Raw genomic sequence first — 16,690 nt, forward strand, 5'->3', positions numbered from 1 at the left:
TCATATTCTTTTTTAAGCTCTTTAAGGTTACATACTGGGTAACAGCATCCCCCAGATTCATGTCCACCAGTAAATAGAGTCTTTGTAGTAGCTGTAATCAAGTTAAGATGACGCCATACTGCATTAGGGTGGTCTCTAAATCTAGCATGATTTGTGTGCTTAAAAAAAGAGAAAAATTTGGACACAGAGACAAACAGGTAGAATGACATTTGATGACAGAGACAAAGATTGGAGTGATGTAGCTGCAAGGCAAAGAACACCAAGGACTGCTAGCAACCACCAGAAGCTAAGAAAGAAGCATGAAACATTCTCCCTCAGAGCCTCCAAAAGTAACCAGCCTGAAAACATCTTGATTTTTTACTTCTGGCCTCCAGAACTGTGAAGGAATAAATTTCTGGGTGTCTTCATGTTTTGTTTTGTTTTGTTTTGTTTTGAGACAGGGTCTTGGTCTGTTTACCAGGCTAAAGTGCAGTGGTGTCATCATAGCTCACTGCAACCTCAAACTCCTGGGCTTAAGTGATCCTCCTATCTTAGCCTCCTGACTAGGCAGGACTACAGGTATGTGCCCCGACACCTGGCTAATTTTTCTATTTTTTGTAGAGACAGGGTCTCCCTGTATTGCTCAAGCTGGTCTCAAACTCCTGGCCTCAAGCAATCCTTCCACCTCAGCTTCCCAAAGTGCTAGGATTATAGGCTTGAGCCACTGCACCTGGTCACTTTCTGTTGTTTTAAGTCACCCAGTGTGGTAATTTGTTATGGCAGCCCTAGAAAAGTAATACAGATTCTTTTTCAAAGCTGGGGTGACTGGGGAGTTCTAGATTAATAACAAAGAGAGTTCCTATAGTAAATACATGAAGATAATGGTGAGATGGCTCCCCAGAGAAATGGGAAATAAATATGTCCTCAACTTGGATCAGAAGAGAAACAGATTCTCTTTAAAAAGAAATGGATCCCAAGGTCAGAAATATCTTCCTATATAACCTGGCTAAAAATATTTTTTGAGAAGGAATGTGTCTATTAAAATGAAGATACAAAGAAGCAAAGTCTTATAAGAAAAATGAAGACAGTACCCACTCAAGCATTGTCTAGGAAAGAGGGAGTCTCAACCAATGGATTTTGAGAATTACTACCCCACGGCAAGGCTATCTCTATTTGAAGATGAATGAATCAGGCTTTCTTAGCTTGGTGCCATTAAACATTCAAATTATAAAACGTTTTTTGTTCTAATTCTTTGTTCGCCAAGCAATCTTCTGATTATAATTTGGCTTCCCATGTGGATTGTCTACAGAGAAACAATAAGCTGGTCAGGCCCGCATGAGTATCTGGACCTTCTGGCAGTTATGTTTCTCATTGTAAATTAGTAAATTGACATTCTCCAATGTATTGTGTCTTAGGAGCCTGTTAGTACCAGTCAGTGCTCCTTGTCTAATCAACTCTAGTAGACTGACAAAGTTGAACTTCTGAATATGCAAAGGAAAGGCCGGACACTGGCCAGCAGCAAGTTACTGAGGTAAATGCAGCTATGTAGGACTGGGTTTGGATAATCATTCAGCCTTCCCCCAAGAACACCCCAACTTCAAACACTTTTTCATTTTAACTTGTCTAATAGTTGTGCATAGCTGTTATTCTAAGCATTAGTAGGATCTTCTAATTCTGTTTTAATGCGTGTACCCTCTGAGAGTTATATAGGTAAGCTGTTAAGATGAGGGGTTTTGACACATCAGAGATCATGAAAAATTTCAAGTTGTGTATGGGCTAAAAAAGTCCGAAAACTACCTTTTCCAAGAAATTACCACATTAACAATCTTCAGTGTCACTTTATGGTAAATATGGTTCTGATAGGTGTCTGTACATGCATTAAAACATCTGTCCCTCAAATAAACAATTCTTATATTTTAAGAGTAATCTGTTAACAAATATGGATAAATGAGGTAGCACATTAAGCTAACTTACCAGGTCTACCCCTAATCAAGCTCCTCTAGAATCCTCAGGTTACCCTGAAGAAGCTTTCCTTCCTCATTTATTCTATCAGTTTGCAGACCTGCTGAAGTGCTTCTGTTGTGAATTTTAAATTTGGTATCCTGAGATAGTAACAGATCCAAATATATTAGAAGCAGTGTCTTGGCCTGTTTAAACTTCACCAATATGTGGGAAATAATCTATTTTTCTTTATCTTCTATATAGGTTGAGTATCCCTTATTGGAAATGCTTGGGACCAGAGTGTTTCAGATTTCAATTTTTTTTTTTGGATTTTGAAATATTTGCATTATATCTATGGTTGAGCATCCCTAATCTGAAAATCAGAAATTTGAAATGCTTCAATGAACATTTCCCTTTAGCGTCATGTCAGCACAAGTTTTGGACTTTGGAGCATTTTGGATTTCAGATTTTTGGATTCTCAACCTGTACTAAAAATAGTTGAATTCAATAAAGTAATGAAAACAATTTGATGAGCCAGAACTCTGTAACTGCATTATACTATTATAAATTCCTGTTGAGGCAAAGATTAGAAGATGGCTACAGAACTAGATTACTTTTTTTTTTTTTTTTTCTTGAGACAGGGTCTCGCTCTATCACCCAGGCTGGAGTGCAGTGGTGCAATCATAGCTCACCTCAGCCTTGAACTCCTGGGCTCAAGGATCCTTCCACCTCAACCTCCTGAGTAGCTGGGATTAAAGGTGCATGCCACCATGCCTGGCTAATTTTTAAAATTTTTTGTAGAGACAAGGTCTTGCTATGTTACCCAGGCTGGTCTCCACCTCCTGGGCTCATGCGATCTTCCCGCCTCAGCCTCCCAAAGTGCTGGGATTACAGCACCATGCCTGGCTGTGAAGTAGATTACTTTAAATTTGAGGCAGTGCCAAACTGAGATTTCCAGGGATTTTTGGAGGACTTATTGAAAGGGAGTAAAAGAAGGAGTCTTGTTTTGCTGTTGGGACAGAAGCAGGTCTTAAAGGACATAAAGGTACAACAACATCTAATGATTCATTCTTTCAGTTTATGGAGACTCAATTCCCAGAATCAGAAAGTAGTTAAAAAGTATAGGTAGAAAAGCAAAACATTTGAAGTCTGTTAAATTCATAAATGTAAAGATACTGGCTTAAAAAGCTTAAAATAAAATTGAAAAAATGTTTGAAAAGAGATTATTTAAAAACATTGCCTATTATTCATTACCATTTATTATTCATTAACATTGCCTATTAGTCATTATTATAACACAGAGGTTCTATCAAATTTTGCAGCAGGGCAAAATACCAGCAACATAATTAAACAGGCAGTGTAAATTCAAGATTGAAGCAATGACATTGGGACCCATGGTATGGCCAAATATAAAAATATTTACTCAGCAGATTGCTGCTGCTCTACCCTTCACAGAGTCAAATTATTTGTGTGCAGAACAGTTAGAATAAAGGATATTCTTCTGATAAAGTTTTAGAGGATCCCTGGGCATGTATAAAAACACTCCATGCCGGCCCATCCCTGGACTACTAACTTTGGAGGGGTGTTGGGTGGGTAAGAGAGAGGCATGTATCACAGTTGAATGAATAAATGAGTCTTCTATATAACGCTCGAGGAAGGAAGCAGTGCCTAGCTTAATTAACAAGAAAAGATATATGTCCACTTGTGATTCTTATTCAGATGGCAATTCTATGTTGAAATACAGTAAAATACAAGAACAAAAATATCAATCACCAATCAACTACTTGTATAGTACCACAAAAACAAGTATCACTCAGTCTGCTATCAAAGTTCTGTTCTTGATTAGGCAAGATGAATTCTTCATTTCCAAATCCTGATGTTAAATGTATATAAGGATAGAAGCCTCAAATTTAAAGCCAAAAGGAAGCTGGCAAACTGATGCCCTAAGATATTTTTTAAAAGTCTACAAACAGATAAGATTCTTTTCAATGCCCAAAAAAGGAAGCTGGCCAACAATCTAACAAAGATGTAAAGACATAGTGTCTCCTGTGACTATATATAGAGCTACTAAGATGAAAACACATCCAGAAATCTAACAACATATATGGCTGTTTGACACCTACAGAGAAATAGCTGGCTTCATCTTTCCAATTCTGTCTCTTGCTTTGGTTTTAGGACCAAAAGTGTTGGTCTGAAATTCTTAGGACCAGAAAAGTATTTCGGATTTTGGACTTTTTTGAATTTTGGAATACAGTAAGTCCTCACTTGACATCATTGATAGGTTCTTGGACTATCTTAACTATGATGTTAAGTGAAACAACATATAACAAACCCAATTTTCCATAGGCTAATTGATAAAAACAAGAGTTAAGTTCCTACAGCATATTTCTGATCACAAAAATATCACCAAACTTCTAAATAATGACCCAAAACACTCCCAATACTAAACATGAAATAAACATGAATTGTACATACATTTAAGAAACATTAATAAGAACAAGTAAGATAATTATTTACCTAATTCTTCATGAACCAGTGAGTAACAGCGGTTGCAGAAGTGGTGGGTTAAATCAAGGAATAAATGTTTGCAAGGGGAAAATTATAAGGAGCACCCCTTATCACCAAGCAGTTCCAAAACAAATAACAAATATGGTGTGCTCACTGAGCGCTTTCATACAGAATAATTTATTATTGTGCATTTGTGTGATTGTATACTTTACAAATTTTTATTTTACAGTAATTTGTATTCACTCATTCATTCATTTTCCAACTTGCTTATTCCAGTTCTGGGTCACTGGTGGCCAGAGCACAAAGAGGAAACCCAACCAGTACAGGATGCCTGCCATTCCATCTTCCAGTGAAAATTTCCTTTGAGCATTAGGGTGGTGCTCAGAAAGTTTTAGATTTTGGAGCCCTTCTGATTTCTGCTTAAGGATGCTCAATCTGTACTAGCTAGATTATGCCTTATGGCTCGTGGGTTATGAGAATCTTTTTCCTCTATCATTTCTCACTGTGTAAGTTTCATTCAAAGAACAAAAATTCAGTAACAATCCAAGAAAGGAAACAGATGATTTATTAAATGCATTCAGGCTATCTGATCCCTATTATGGGGAAAAAGAGGAACTGACCACTGGTAAGTGCCTATTATATCTGGACACAGTATTAAGCACTTTTCTGTGTGTTTCCTTCATTAGACTTTCTGCTAATGCCAAACCTGAAAACACTCAATTTTAAAAGGCAAGCTTTCAGAAGCAAAGTTTTCTAATCCACTTCATTATTAGACAGAAAAGAAGCACCAAGAAAGAACATGAGTGAACAGTGAGTTCACCCCAGATTTCTGAGGCCTGCAATTAATAAATAAATAGGAGTTCACTATAATAGTAAAGAAATCTGTTAAGATCACTCAGTTTTCTCAAAGAAATTAAACCAAAGAAGGTCTCTAAACTTTGTCTCTTGAGCAATTATTCAAATTTAGGATAAGACGGATGGAACCAGAAAAAATAAAAGCTTAAAATTTAACTTAATTTACATAGAATCTGATACACTGAGTTTTATCAGCCACATGTAATACTACAGAAAAACTAGATAGCAAAGTTAAGGCGCTTAAATTATAAATTGGGATCAAATGAAACTACAAAGTCTATCACATGAGGTAATATTCCCTACTTAAATTTGTCTCGAGACTTTTAACAGGGCAGGACAATGTCACATTTATCTGGAATTGCTGGAGGATCAAGAAGCACTTTATCACATAAATGGGTTTTTCAAATAACTGAAGTTCATTAAAACCAAAACAAATTTAAATTACTTATAGTACTCTACTATAAGTAACAAAAAATATATGCATCCATGCCTTTACCCAGTGCTTTTTCTTAATGATAAAAGTTTATTATATATAGCCTTATTATATAAGACTTACTGTAAATCAGTTTCTGTCTGTCTTTTCTCCATTTTCCATCAGTACTGTGAGCCAATGTAGTTCTGAATAGGCCTCCTTAAGCTCTCCAAAGAGCAAATGCAAAGCTTTTGTGCTGGACTGAACAACTATATGAGGTGCTATGTAAGATACTCAGGGACTTTTTCCCCAACTCAGATCAAGGTAAACAGTTCTGTGCTTGAAAAGCCTAAAGTGGAGGGAAGACTAGTCTTTGATTATAGTAACTATATTTGCTAGCACACTTTTATGAAAACTACATTTAGTAGCTCACTCCTGCTTTGTAGAACTTCTTAGCAGGCTTGATCTATCAGTAAACAATTCTAAGTGATTTAAAAGGTCTTTTTTTTTTTCCTATGTAGTATTAGAGCACCACCTTGTGTCAGAAATCTGAGCAAACAGCAGACATCTATGTTTTAGATACCTTAGTTGTCCAAAGTTTTACTGTCCAGTCAAATGATGAAGTGACAAACAGATGTGAGAAGTCTACTGCTCCAACAGCTGCATGACAGTGGATGCCAGTGATTGGTCCTTGATGTCCCTCAAACATCTCACTGATTCCAGCTTTGCTATTTCATAAAAGTGAAAATGTTAGGGAAACCTCTTATAAATAGACCAATTATAAACACATTTTATTATTGTTTATATTTCAGACCTTGACTTAATTTTGACAAACTAAACTCTGTGCTCATAATGTATCAGAATAACTTGAGTGTTATTCTATCCAGATTTGATAACACTACTAAAGCAATAGTACATTTTGGAACCATAAACATTATGCTGTTTATAACGGAACTCAAAAGTCCTATCTGAGGTGGTGGAATAGAGACAAAGGGATGCTACCTGTAAGAGAGACAATCTGGCCTACTTTTAAATCAAAAGTGTTGAAGGGAAGGTGATCTATTTTTGAGATGAAATCTGGACACTCAATTTTTTTAAAGGAAGCAATTGATAAGGTACAACTAGATAATTTCAGAACAGACTGAACATCAGGAGAAATACTAGTCAATTTAAAAGGTATACGTGACACTATGGTACAATTATCAGGAGGACTGAACTAAAGCTCAGGCTTCAAGTAAATCAAAATGGGAAAACAGCTGAAAAATCTTATTTACAAGTTCAAAAGTCATATGTGGCACATGCATATTGTATTTATAATTGCTGAATGTTCTTCCCTACCACTAACTTCTCTGAGTACATGCACATACACAAAACCAGAATATACCACAACCCACAAAATCTAGAACACATCATGAATCCAATGATTTTTTTTTAAAGTATTTAAGTTTTAATTTACATGCCTGAACCCAAATATTCTGTCACAAATAACAAGTGGCTGGCTCTAAGACAGATTTCTACTTATAAAAGGGGCAATTTGTTTCAGTGGGATTATTCAGGGTGAATTTTAAATTATTACAAATCCCAGTTTAGGTTTACCTGCCATGGCGGCATGCTGTGTACACAGAACCTTCTTCACTCCCAACAACAAAGTTGTTGACATCTCCAACAGGGAAGGACATAGATGTCACAGCCACTGCCTTTGACTGTTTATGAACCAATTCCATGCTATCCTACATGGGAAAAAATTATTTTGTAAATTTTCAATTTTAAATTTTTGTAGAAAAACTTCTAGTTTTAATTGGTGTGTAAACAATTCCTTTATTATACTACTTATGTAAACCTACTTCAAGTAAATGAAGAAGGTTTGAAAACAAGATACATACACAACAAACTATATTTAACATATGTTTAGGTTTATAAACTATGACAACACTATTACAAAACAGTTTATGAAAAACATAAGCAGGGGTATATACACACTTAAAATATAACATTTGCCTCAAAATTTCAGTTTCACAAGTTCAACCTACCTGTGGATGGGAAAGCATGTCCAGACTCCATGAACAAATTTTTCCATCAGTAGAGATGCTAATCAGATTGTGAGCATTTTGTGTTCCAACAACATTTACACAGTATACAGGGTGCTAGAGACATTAAAGAAAATTTTCAGAGATTGTTTCACAAAAAATGAAATAAATTTTTTAGTCTAATCACAGGTATTCTGCTTCATATCAAAAGTCTATTTTTAATGTGAAGTTTGCTACTATTCTGTTAACAAGAATCTCAGAAGGGAGATAAGTTTCTGATAAAACAGATCTCTAAAAATATAGAAATAGGGCCTTTGTTCTTTGTTGCTAAATGGTGAGAAATTCTTTCATCAAAGGAAGCACATTCTGAGACTACTCTGATAGACACTACTAAATAGTTAATGGTGAAGGAGCACAAAAGTCTAATGGAAATAATCTTATTTACTTACTGTGTGTGCAGCAGCTGACAGTGGAGTTCTTTGCACTGGAGTTCTTTTATTGCTACGGTTATCCCAAAGCACAATTTGGCCAGAATATGTACCACCAACAACAAGATTTGGATGAAATTTTGCAAATGTAGCAGACATCACAGCTGACTGCAAATAAGTAAGATTTTTATACTTGAGATTCAAATGGAAAAAGCCTGAAAAATTATAAAAATCTATTATCCAAAACATTTCCTTCTTTATTGTAAGGTATTAGAGGTTATAAAACAAATAATTAAGTCCATTAAAAGTTTTCATTTTGTTTCAGAAATATAAAACCGTATCTTTAAAATATTTTTTGCTTAAAAGTCAAATGTAATGATTGTTCACATAAATATGTTTAAGCAGTTTATCAAAGAAAGCAAAAACTATTTCATTTGATTATAGTATTAAAAAGATAACTGGTCCTGCATTAGCCTTTGACAGTAATCTGACAAAGTATACACTAGTCTTGACTCAGGTAAGTGTTTATTCAGGATGATGACGTTATTAAAAGATTTTAACTTATACAAACAGAAAAGGCTTGCAAATTCTAACCTACTAAAATCCACTTTAAAAATCTGCATCTGTTTCCTACTTTAACCATATGTTTCTACTTAAAACCATCTAGTTCCAACTCCTCAGGCCATGTATAAGTAATTCAGTTGGCCAACCATCTGATTGTATATTCAGCAAATAAAGTTCCTGAGAAACTCCCTGTAGAAAAGACATTTTATAAAAGATCCCTTTTATACAATCAATCACAATAACAGAAAATCACAACTGCAAAGGACTTTAGGTGTGATTAAACATTATAAGAAATGTCAGAAAAGCTACAAAAGGCAGATCATGTTTCAGAAGTCTTCAGTTTTCTGTTAACATCTGTTTGCAAATATGGAGTGGTTTAATAAATGCCAATCCAATGAAACCATTATGTTGACAAGAAAAGAAAAAAGGCACTTGTCTAAATTCATCAATGAATTCTTAAACTTGGGGAAGACTGTTAAAAGACCACCTTACCTGGCAGTGAAACACATACTCTGGGGTAGTTTTTTTGTATTTCATATTCCACACCAGGGCCACACCATCAGGCTCATGAGGAGCATCTTCGTTGTTGTTATAGGAAGCCACGAGTAACTCTGGATACTACTCGGAACAATCAAGTGGAAAAGAAATGCCATGCATAATAGGAACTATTTTATGCTCCTAGTTATTCAATGGTCTTTATCAGATTATTCTGAAAATACAAATATCTAACATTTCATCAAGAAAGATATCTCTGGAGTTATGCTCATTGGGACATTAGTACAATTTTAAGTTACTATAGTTAATTATTTAAAATGTTTTAACATTGAAACATTTAATTAAAATATGTGTCTAAATTTTATACAAAGGATTTGCTGAGCAATTAAAATCAGCAAAACTGGCCTGTGGCATAAATCAAGTCCTGAATTTTAAATACAATGTTTCCAATCCTTTCTTCCAAAGTACATAAGATAAAATAAATCTGATAACATTACAGCCATCATCCATTCTTTAAAAAATTACACATATTGATTTCATTACACAAAGTTCCCATAATTAAAACTACTTGCTAATTATAATTAAAAAATGAGTTAAGAGCAACCAATTTTGTTACGTTTTACCTGAGATGACCAATCCAAACAGCTAACAACTCGATGCTTTGACCAACGTTCATCAAAAAATTGTCGATTTAATGATAGTTTAGCACCTGCTTGAATCTCTCTATGGAAAAAGACCAAACCCCAAAAAAAGATGGTGTTATAACTTTTATCACTCTTAAAGTAATTTAACATTGCTGAAGTTAAAATCTTAGCAATTAAACATTACCCTTCTTTGTCTTCCAAATCTCTCCCACTGTAGTCAAAGAAGATGTTAATCTGCTCAGAAAGAGCTCTCTCTACGATTCTTGTAGAATGGTCAAAGAAACTTAAAAATTCCTCAGAGTGCAAGATTTGTTGCTTTTCTTCTTCAGTCAGCTCATGAGGGGGAGCTGGAAAGCAAATTTTTTTTGAAGTTTGATTTATGTCAGCCAAATCACGTCCACAGTTTAGAGCAATGAATGTCATTCTTTAACCAGATTCACCGCTCTGATTTAGGATATTTTATACTATTTTAATACACAAATAATAAGAGAAATCTTAGCAGTAATCAACAAAAATTTTTAAAGTTTATTTCTTTAAGATACCTTTACTATCATTTTCCTCATCTTTCTTTAAAGTTTTCTCTTCTTCAGGTTCAATAGGTGGTTTAGGAGCTACTACATCATCTTCTTCCTCTTCATCTGAAAAAATAGAAAGATAACAATTGTTTTTAGGAAAATAAGTTAGAACTTTTGAAATAGTATTTCAGAAGGTACCACAACTCCCTAGATAAAAGCAAAAGTAAACCACTGATAAGACAGAACAACTACAAATATGAATTTTATCAACACAATCTGAAAGAATTAAGTGGAACCTCTTAGTTTTTATATACACCTGTGTGGTACCTCATCAATAGCCATGCTAAATTCTGTAGCTACATAAACTGAAATAAGATATTATGTATAAGCAACTAGGATGATCCTCATGGAAGTCTCTAAAAGCTTGCAAGCATTATCATTCCAGACAGAACAACATGCAACTCCTGCGTAGTTTTATATAGCATGCTGACACATTAATGCTGTAGAATGAGAAAAATCAAATGTCTAAAATAGCCTACAGAGCTGGCTGCTTACTTGTGATCTGAAACCATCAGTGTCTAATGGGTCTTCATATGGCATAAAGACGGCTTACATTAACTCTCAGGTTGCTATTTGAGAGGCAGATTTTAAAGATAATAGCTATAAGACCACATTTTCTATTCCATCATTTGAAATGCAAGTCTCATTATGTACTGTTATATGGTGTGGCAATAAGCACTTAAAAAATAATGTTTTCTTACTTTGAATAAAAACATATATTGGTATAAGATACAATGTTTATAAGACTTTTAAAAAAATTACTAAATCTCTTACAGCCCCAAACCACGAACTAACTGAAAATTATTTATTTTCAAATGTTATAGAACATAAAATCCTGCCCACCTTTTCTTTTGCTACATACTAAGATGGATTTTTATGAAGAAAATGCTTATTTTTATTGCCTAAATACATGTGTTATTTGTCCGCAAGAGAATGGCAGCAGGCGTTCTGCAGCAGAGTGCATCTCAAGTAACAAGAGCCGATTCAATAAGAGGACTTTACTTGTTAGTTATACTCATTTCCCTGACCCATGTTCAGAATTATCTAAAACACACATACATACAATGTACACAAAAGAATGGTCAAGGATGGGAACCAGCTGCCAAGTCATGGTCCCAGCAGCCAGGCCAGCTGACTAGATAGCAACAAACAGATGGCACTGCTGGGATTGTGTCTTTCTGCTACAAGGTGGCAATGGGATGGCATAACATTCTTCCGCTTGACTGCTTCCAATCCTGTCTCTCTTCCCCAATGGCGGGTCTGTGCAATTACCCGCACTCCAGGAGGCCTACAGACAAGCCTTTACCCTGCAAGTAAAATGCAGCTTATAGGCCACACCAGCTGCCAAACCACAGACATAGTGTTACGTTTAGAGAGCTATGAAAATCTTTCTAACTCTATAGTATAAGCAATAAAAATAAAACCGTACCTGTGGAAAGAAAGCTTTAAATGACACTGTATAATGCACACAATGATACAACCTCCAACTTAATCAAAATGATAATGACGTATGCCAATCCTACATTACTTGAAATTGAGCGATTTTTACGTTCTGACAAGTTTACAGAACTAGGATAAATGGCACGAATGATTTCAATATATGCTCATACTTTTGAACCAAATGGTGAAGGTTAAAATTTTTCCTTTCAAGGGCCTCAATCAGCCACAAAGGAAAACAGTAATCACTGTCTTTTCAGCCAGCCCAACCGCATTTGTCAGCCCTTTCTCCGTCAATGCAGCCAGAGCAATCAACCTGCCAAACATTCAGAATGGAAAAACAATCTGAAAATACAGGGTATAATGCACCTGCCAGTGAAAATGGCCATTTCAAGAAAAGCTAGTGATCTCAGTGACCCTGCTGAGGAGGCGGTGGTGCAAAGGGGAAAGAACACGTAAAAGAATTCTTAGTGATCGCCACTCTCTTGCACATTGACACTTCCTTACAAAGCATGCCAATTACAGCTTTTGTGCTACTTAAAAAAAATGAAAGCTTTTTTGGGCAAAATAATCACACAGAGAAACAGAAAGACACTATTCCTTTTTAGATGAATTCTCATCTACAATGAATTATTAATCTGAAAACAATATAACTGGTGGCAATTCTACACTGTACTGCCCAAACATTAGAATGAAATTCTTCCATAAAGTCACCTGCAGGTATAACGTAATAAAATAATTTAATTACATTTAACTTAAAAGTTGACATTTAGAATAACAGGGCATTTACCTCAATTAAAAATTCAGTCTGAGAATATATATATATTTTCATTTTCTGCTAACATTATCAGTTATCCTAATCAATTTTGTTAACTAGGAGGGTTCACTGTATGTAAATCCTAAAATCACTCTGGACAGGCCATACTTGAGCATTGTGAATTATAAATTACAGCCTCCTACCCATATCTTATTCTCCTCCCTTAACTTTGTTGCATTATACGGCTTCTAAGTACCATTTCCAATGACAGGTGTCAAATTCCTGTCATAATGCATATGGTCAGTACTTTAGTGCTAAGTGACCTCATAATCTACATATTTAACAGAAAAGATCTTGTTTATAGACATTCATTTCCTTTTAAAATTTAAAATGTAGATGAAGTATGTTAGACAGTGATCTATATCTGTCTACTATATAGCACTTGCCATGCCTACTTGTCCAAACAAATTACTTTAGTTGTAGTTGAATGATGAGTATCAACTATTTAAATACATGTTCTCAGGATTTTATTGCAGAACAAATGTACATCCCTCTCTTTCTATATGGATTAAAAACAAATTTTAAAACTACAATTGGTACTTAAGCTTCACAAAAATGAATAAGCTAAACAAATTTTAAGGAACATAAAACCAAATGATATACTGTTCTTAAGAACTGTAAAATGTAGTATTTTTGTTATAAAGCTGATCTTTTTATCTACATATTTCAAATATTTGGCAAAAAATGCCTAACATCGATAACATTAGATTAAAAAATGTAACGCTGAAACAAATACACTTCTCTTATAAACTAATACAATAGCTACTAAATGACTATCAACATGCCCAAAAATATAAAATTATGGTTCTAAAGATTTTCTAAGCTAGTTTCTATTACATGATAAGCTATATTTAAAACTGGAAAAGACTGTAACAGAGGAGGAAGACTGAAAAATGGGACTGCCATGTCATATCAATTTATTGATGAATATTCATTACAATATGCTAAGTGGTTAACTCCATGCTTTCTCTGACAGGGAATCTAAGGTTATAAAACTCAGCAGCAAAGAGTGGATAAAAGTAGCAGTTACTTTTAAAATGACAAATCTCTTGTCAATGAATGCTAAAACTAGGTTAAATGAACCATTGAATTTTTACTTTGAGTTAACATCAAAATTGTGATGTATTTTGGTGAGATGGAAAGAAAAACTATTCTATGAATTAAGTGGCACCTAGAAATAACACCAAAGAATAAAATTCCAGTTGTTGGAATAATCTGTTACAATGGTGTAGGTTAATCAAAGTTAAATCATCTGTGAAATGGGTGGCTTTTGTTAAACTGAAGGAAGGAGTCTTCAGAGCAAGTTTTCCTATCTATATGTCACATTACACTTAAGAAACATTGTACATTTAAGATATATTTAAGATAAGCTAATAAGCCACAAGGTATACTTTAATTATTTTAAAATATTACAACACATTTAAAAGCTAATAGGCAAGATCTTAGAAAATCCTTACTAAATAAACATTGCTAGTTACGACTCTATCACTTTTCGTGATTCTCAATATGAAGTGAAAAACAAATCCCATCATTAGTGCATTGCTGTTTGGGAAATACATTTGTTATTCATCAATTCATTATATTTTAAGATAATTTAATATCCTATGAAGAATTTCTAACTTACAAGGTAGTTTGATTATTCATAGTACAAAGGAAGTTGACAATGAGTTCTGAAAATCAGGAAATTTGTTATATATAAACATACGATTTGACTTACATAAATTCAACTTATGAATAACTTCACAAACATCTATGAGAATATTAGAGGGAAATGCTTTAATCATTAGTTTAAAAATACAGATTAGACAAGAATGATTTTTCTTTAATATTTTCAAAATAACCCTTTCTTTTCTGGATCAGCATCATTTAGAATCACTACATTTCAATCTATTTGTCCATAACTTCATCATTTACAATATTCTTTAAAATCAAATATGTATCTAAGAGAATCTTCATTGGGACAAAGCTTCATGAATGTATCAATGGAATCCATTCCTTTTCTTTTTTAAAATATCTAAAATAAGAAAACTTGGGTTTTATTAATAATTTGATCTTCAACAAGGGAAAAATATGTAGCTGACTTTTTAATCAGGAAACATTTTAAATGTGGTTATAATGCTAATTTGGGGGAAAAATAAGAAAGAATGAAAAGAACAAATAGTTGAATTATATCGTTTACTTTCTTTTAACACAGATATTATCTCTCTATATAGTCTTTTTTTTTTTTTTTTTTTTTTTTTTTTTAAGATGAGGTCTCACTATGTTGCTCTGGCTGGCCTGGAACTCCTGGGCTCAAGCAACAGTCCCACCTCAGCCTCCCGAGTAGCTGGGACTATACGTGTGTGTGACCACACCCAGCCATAGTCTTTTTTTATATAAAATTTAGATTTTATTCTGGCAATACTAGCATCATTTACATAGACCCTGTTATTGCAATTTCATCAAATATTACATTTTTCTGAGGCCAGGGTTCCAGATATGCTGATTAAAGTCTTTTAATTAAGATGAAGAACAAATGCTTCCATTTTCTTTATATTTATTTTCTTACAGGTTCTCTGAGTGTTAAAACTAATTTGTTAAACGTGTTATTTCTTCCAGAATTTAAAAAATATCCATTTTAGATAAAGGTAATATTACCCAGAATGCCTACAAATTTGGTCTACTGGGGAAGTGTGGATTCCAAATGTTAACATCCAAAAGATTAAAAGATAGGCTGGGCCCAGTGGCTCACACCTGCAATCCTAGCACTTTGGGAGGCTGAGGAGAAAGGATTGCTTGAGCCAGTAGTTTGAGACCAGCCTGAGCATGAGTGAGGCCTCGTCTCTAAAAAAAAACAAATTGAAAAATTAGGCAGGTGTGTCAATACTCGCTTGTAGTCCTAGCTACTCAGAAGGCTGAGGCAGGAAGATGGCTTGAGCCCAGGAGCTTGAGGTTGCAACGAGCTATGATGATGCCATTGCACTCTAGCCTAGGTGACAGAGCAAAACCCAGTCTTAAAAAAAAAAAAAAAAAAAAAAAAAGATTAAGAGCTATTTACATATAATAATTATCTATATATTATAAATACTAATCAGGTGTCAAGGAAAAATATCTGGCTACTAAACCAATACCAAAAATAATTACAAACTCCCTCACAGGTAAGAAAGGGGAATGGAATAAGGAAAATAGCACTTCACTGGAAATCAAATGCCAGGTTCTAGATATAGCCATCCTCTCATGCTGTGGATTTAGACTAATCAATTAACTTCCCTGAATCTCAGTTTCCTCAGATGTAAACAAGCTGATTAGATAACCTTTAGGATTTCTTCCTTCTTTAAAGAGACTTCTCTCTAAAAATAGCAAAAAAAAAAAAAAAAGAAAAGAAATCCATACTGAAAAGGTGGGCAAGAAAAAATAATGCCATTTTCAAAAGAGTTAAAACTTTTTAAAGGTAAAGGAGGAAAGTAACTTTTCCAGGAGTATATCTGTGGGCACCAGGCTCTTGCCAAGAGAAGCTTTTTACCTGCAGAGAAGGAAATTGACTGAGGTCACATGGTCCTAGTCAATTTCATTCACAGTAGGTGCTTTAAGACAGCAAAGCACTTCAGTTCAGAAACAGTACTACCAAGTTAGAGAGTAAACTTGAAAGCAAGAAGGTGTCTAGCATGGGAAAAAAGAAAAACAAAGCAGAATAAAAACTGCTTTTTAAAAGAATCAGCCATTTTAAAAATATATGAAAGAAAAATGAGAGTTAACTCTAAGACCAATTTTTACCTTCAATTTGGTAACTCACATTACTCCTGCACAGATTATACTGCCTATCCAAGTTTAATTTACTATCTGTTATATTCCAACTGTGATTTCGCCAATTTTTTCTCTTGGTGAGTTTTGAAATTTATTCCATAACTCTTAAACGGGAACTGATCAGGCCAAGTTTGGGAACCACTATATTAAAATAATGGGTAAGCACAAGAACAGTTAAGCACGAAGTGTTTCATAATAAAATCTTAATATAAAGGTTCTTCTCTT

At 34.3% G+C, this 16,690-nt stretch overlaps 1 protein-coding gene across 12 annotated transcripts in view; it reads right to left on the reverse strand.

Annotated features, from left to right (window-relative positions):
• Positions 1-16,690, reverse strand: part of DYNC1I2 (dynein cytoplasmic 1 intermediate chain 2) — a 62,827-nt gene that overhangs the window by 11,694 nt on the left and 34,443 nt on the right. For all 12 annotated transcript variants that reach the window (XM_069471240.1, XM_069471218.1, XM_069471162.1 and 9 more), the window contains 8 exons: positions 10,396-10,491; positions 10,038-10,200; positions 9,833-9,932; positions 9,207-9,332; positions 8,172-8,318; positions 7,726-7,839; positions 7,292-7,425; positions 6,279-6,423 (listed from right to left, as the gene is read on the reverse strand). In XM_069471240.1, coding sequence (XP_069327341.1) covers positions 6,279-6,423; positions 7,292-7,425; positions 7,726-7,839; positions 8,172-8,318; positions 9,207-9,332; positions 9,833-9,932; positions 10,038-10,200; positions 10,396-10,491 — 1,025 coding nt within the window. The remainder of the gene's footprint in view (positions 1-6,278; positions 6,424-7,291; positions 7,426-7,725; positions 7,840-8,171; positions 8,319-9,206; positions 9,333-9,832; positions 9,933-10,037; positions 10,201-10,395; positions 10,492-16,690) is intronic.

Source organism: Eulemur rufifrons, chromosome 1, assembly GCF_041146395.1.
Source record: "Eulemur rufifrons isolate Redbay chromosome 1, OSU_ERuf_1, whole genome shotgun sequence".
Lineage (NCBI taxonomy): Eukaryota > Metazoa > Chordata > Mammalia > Primates > Lemuridae > Eulemur > Eulemur rufifrons.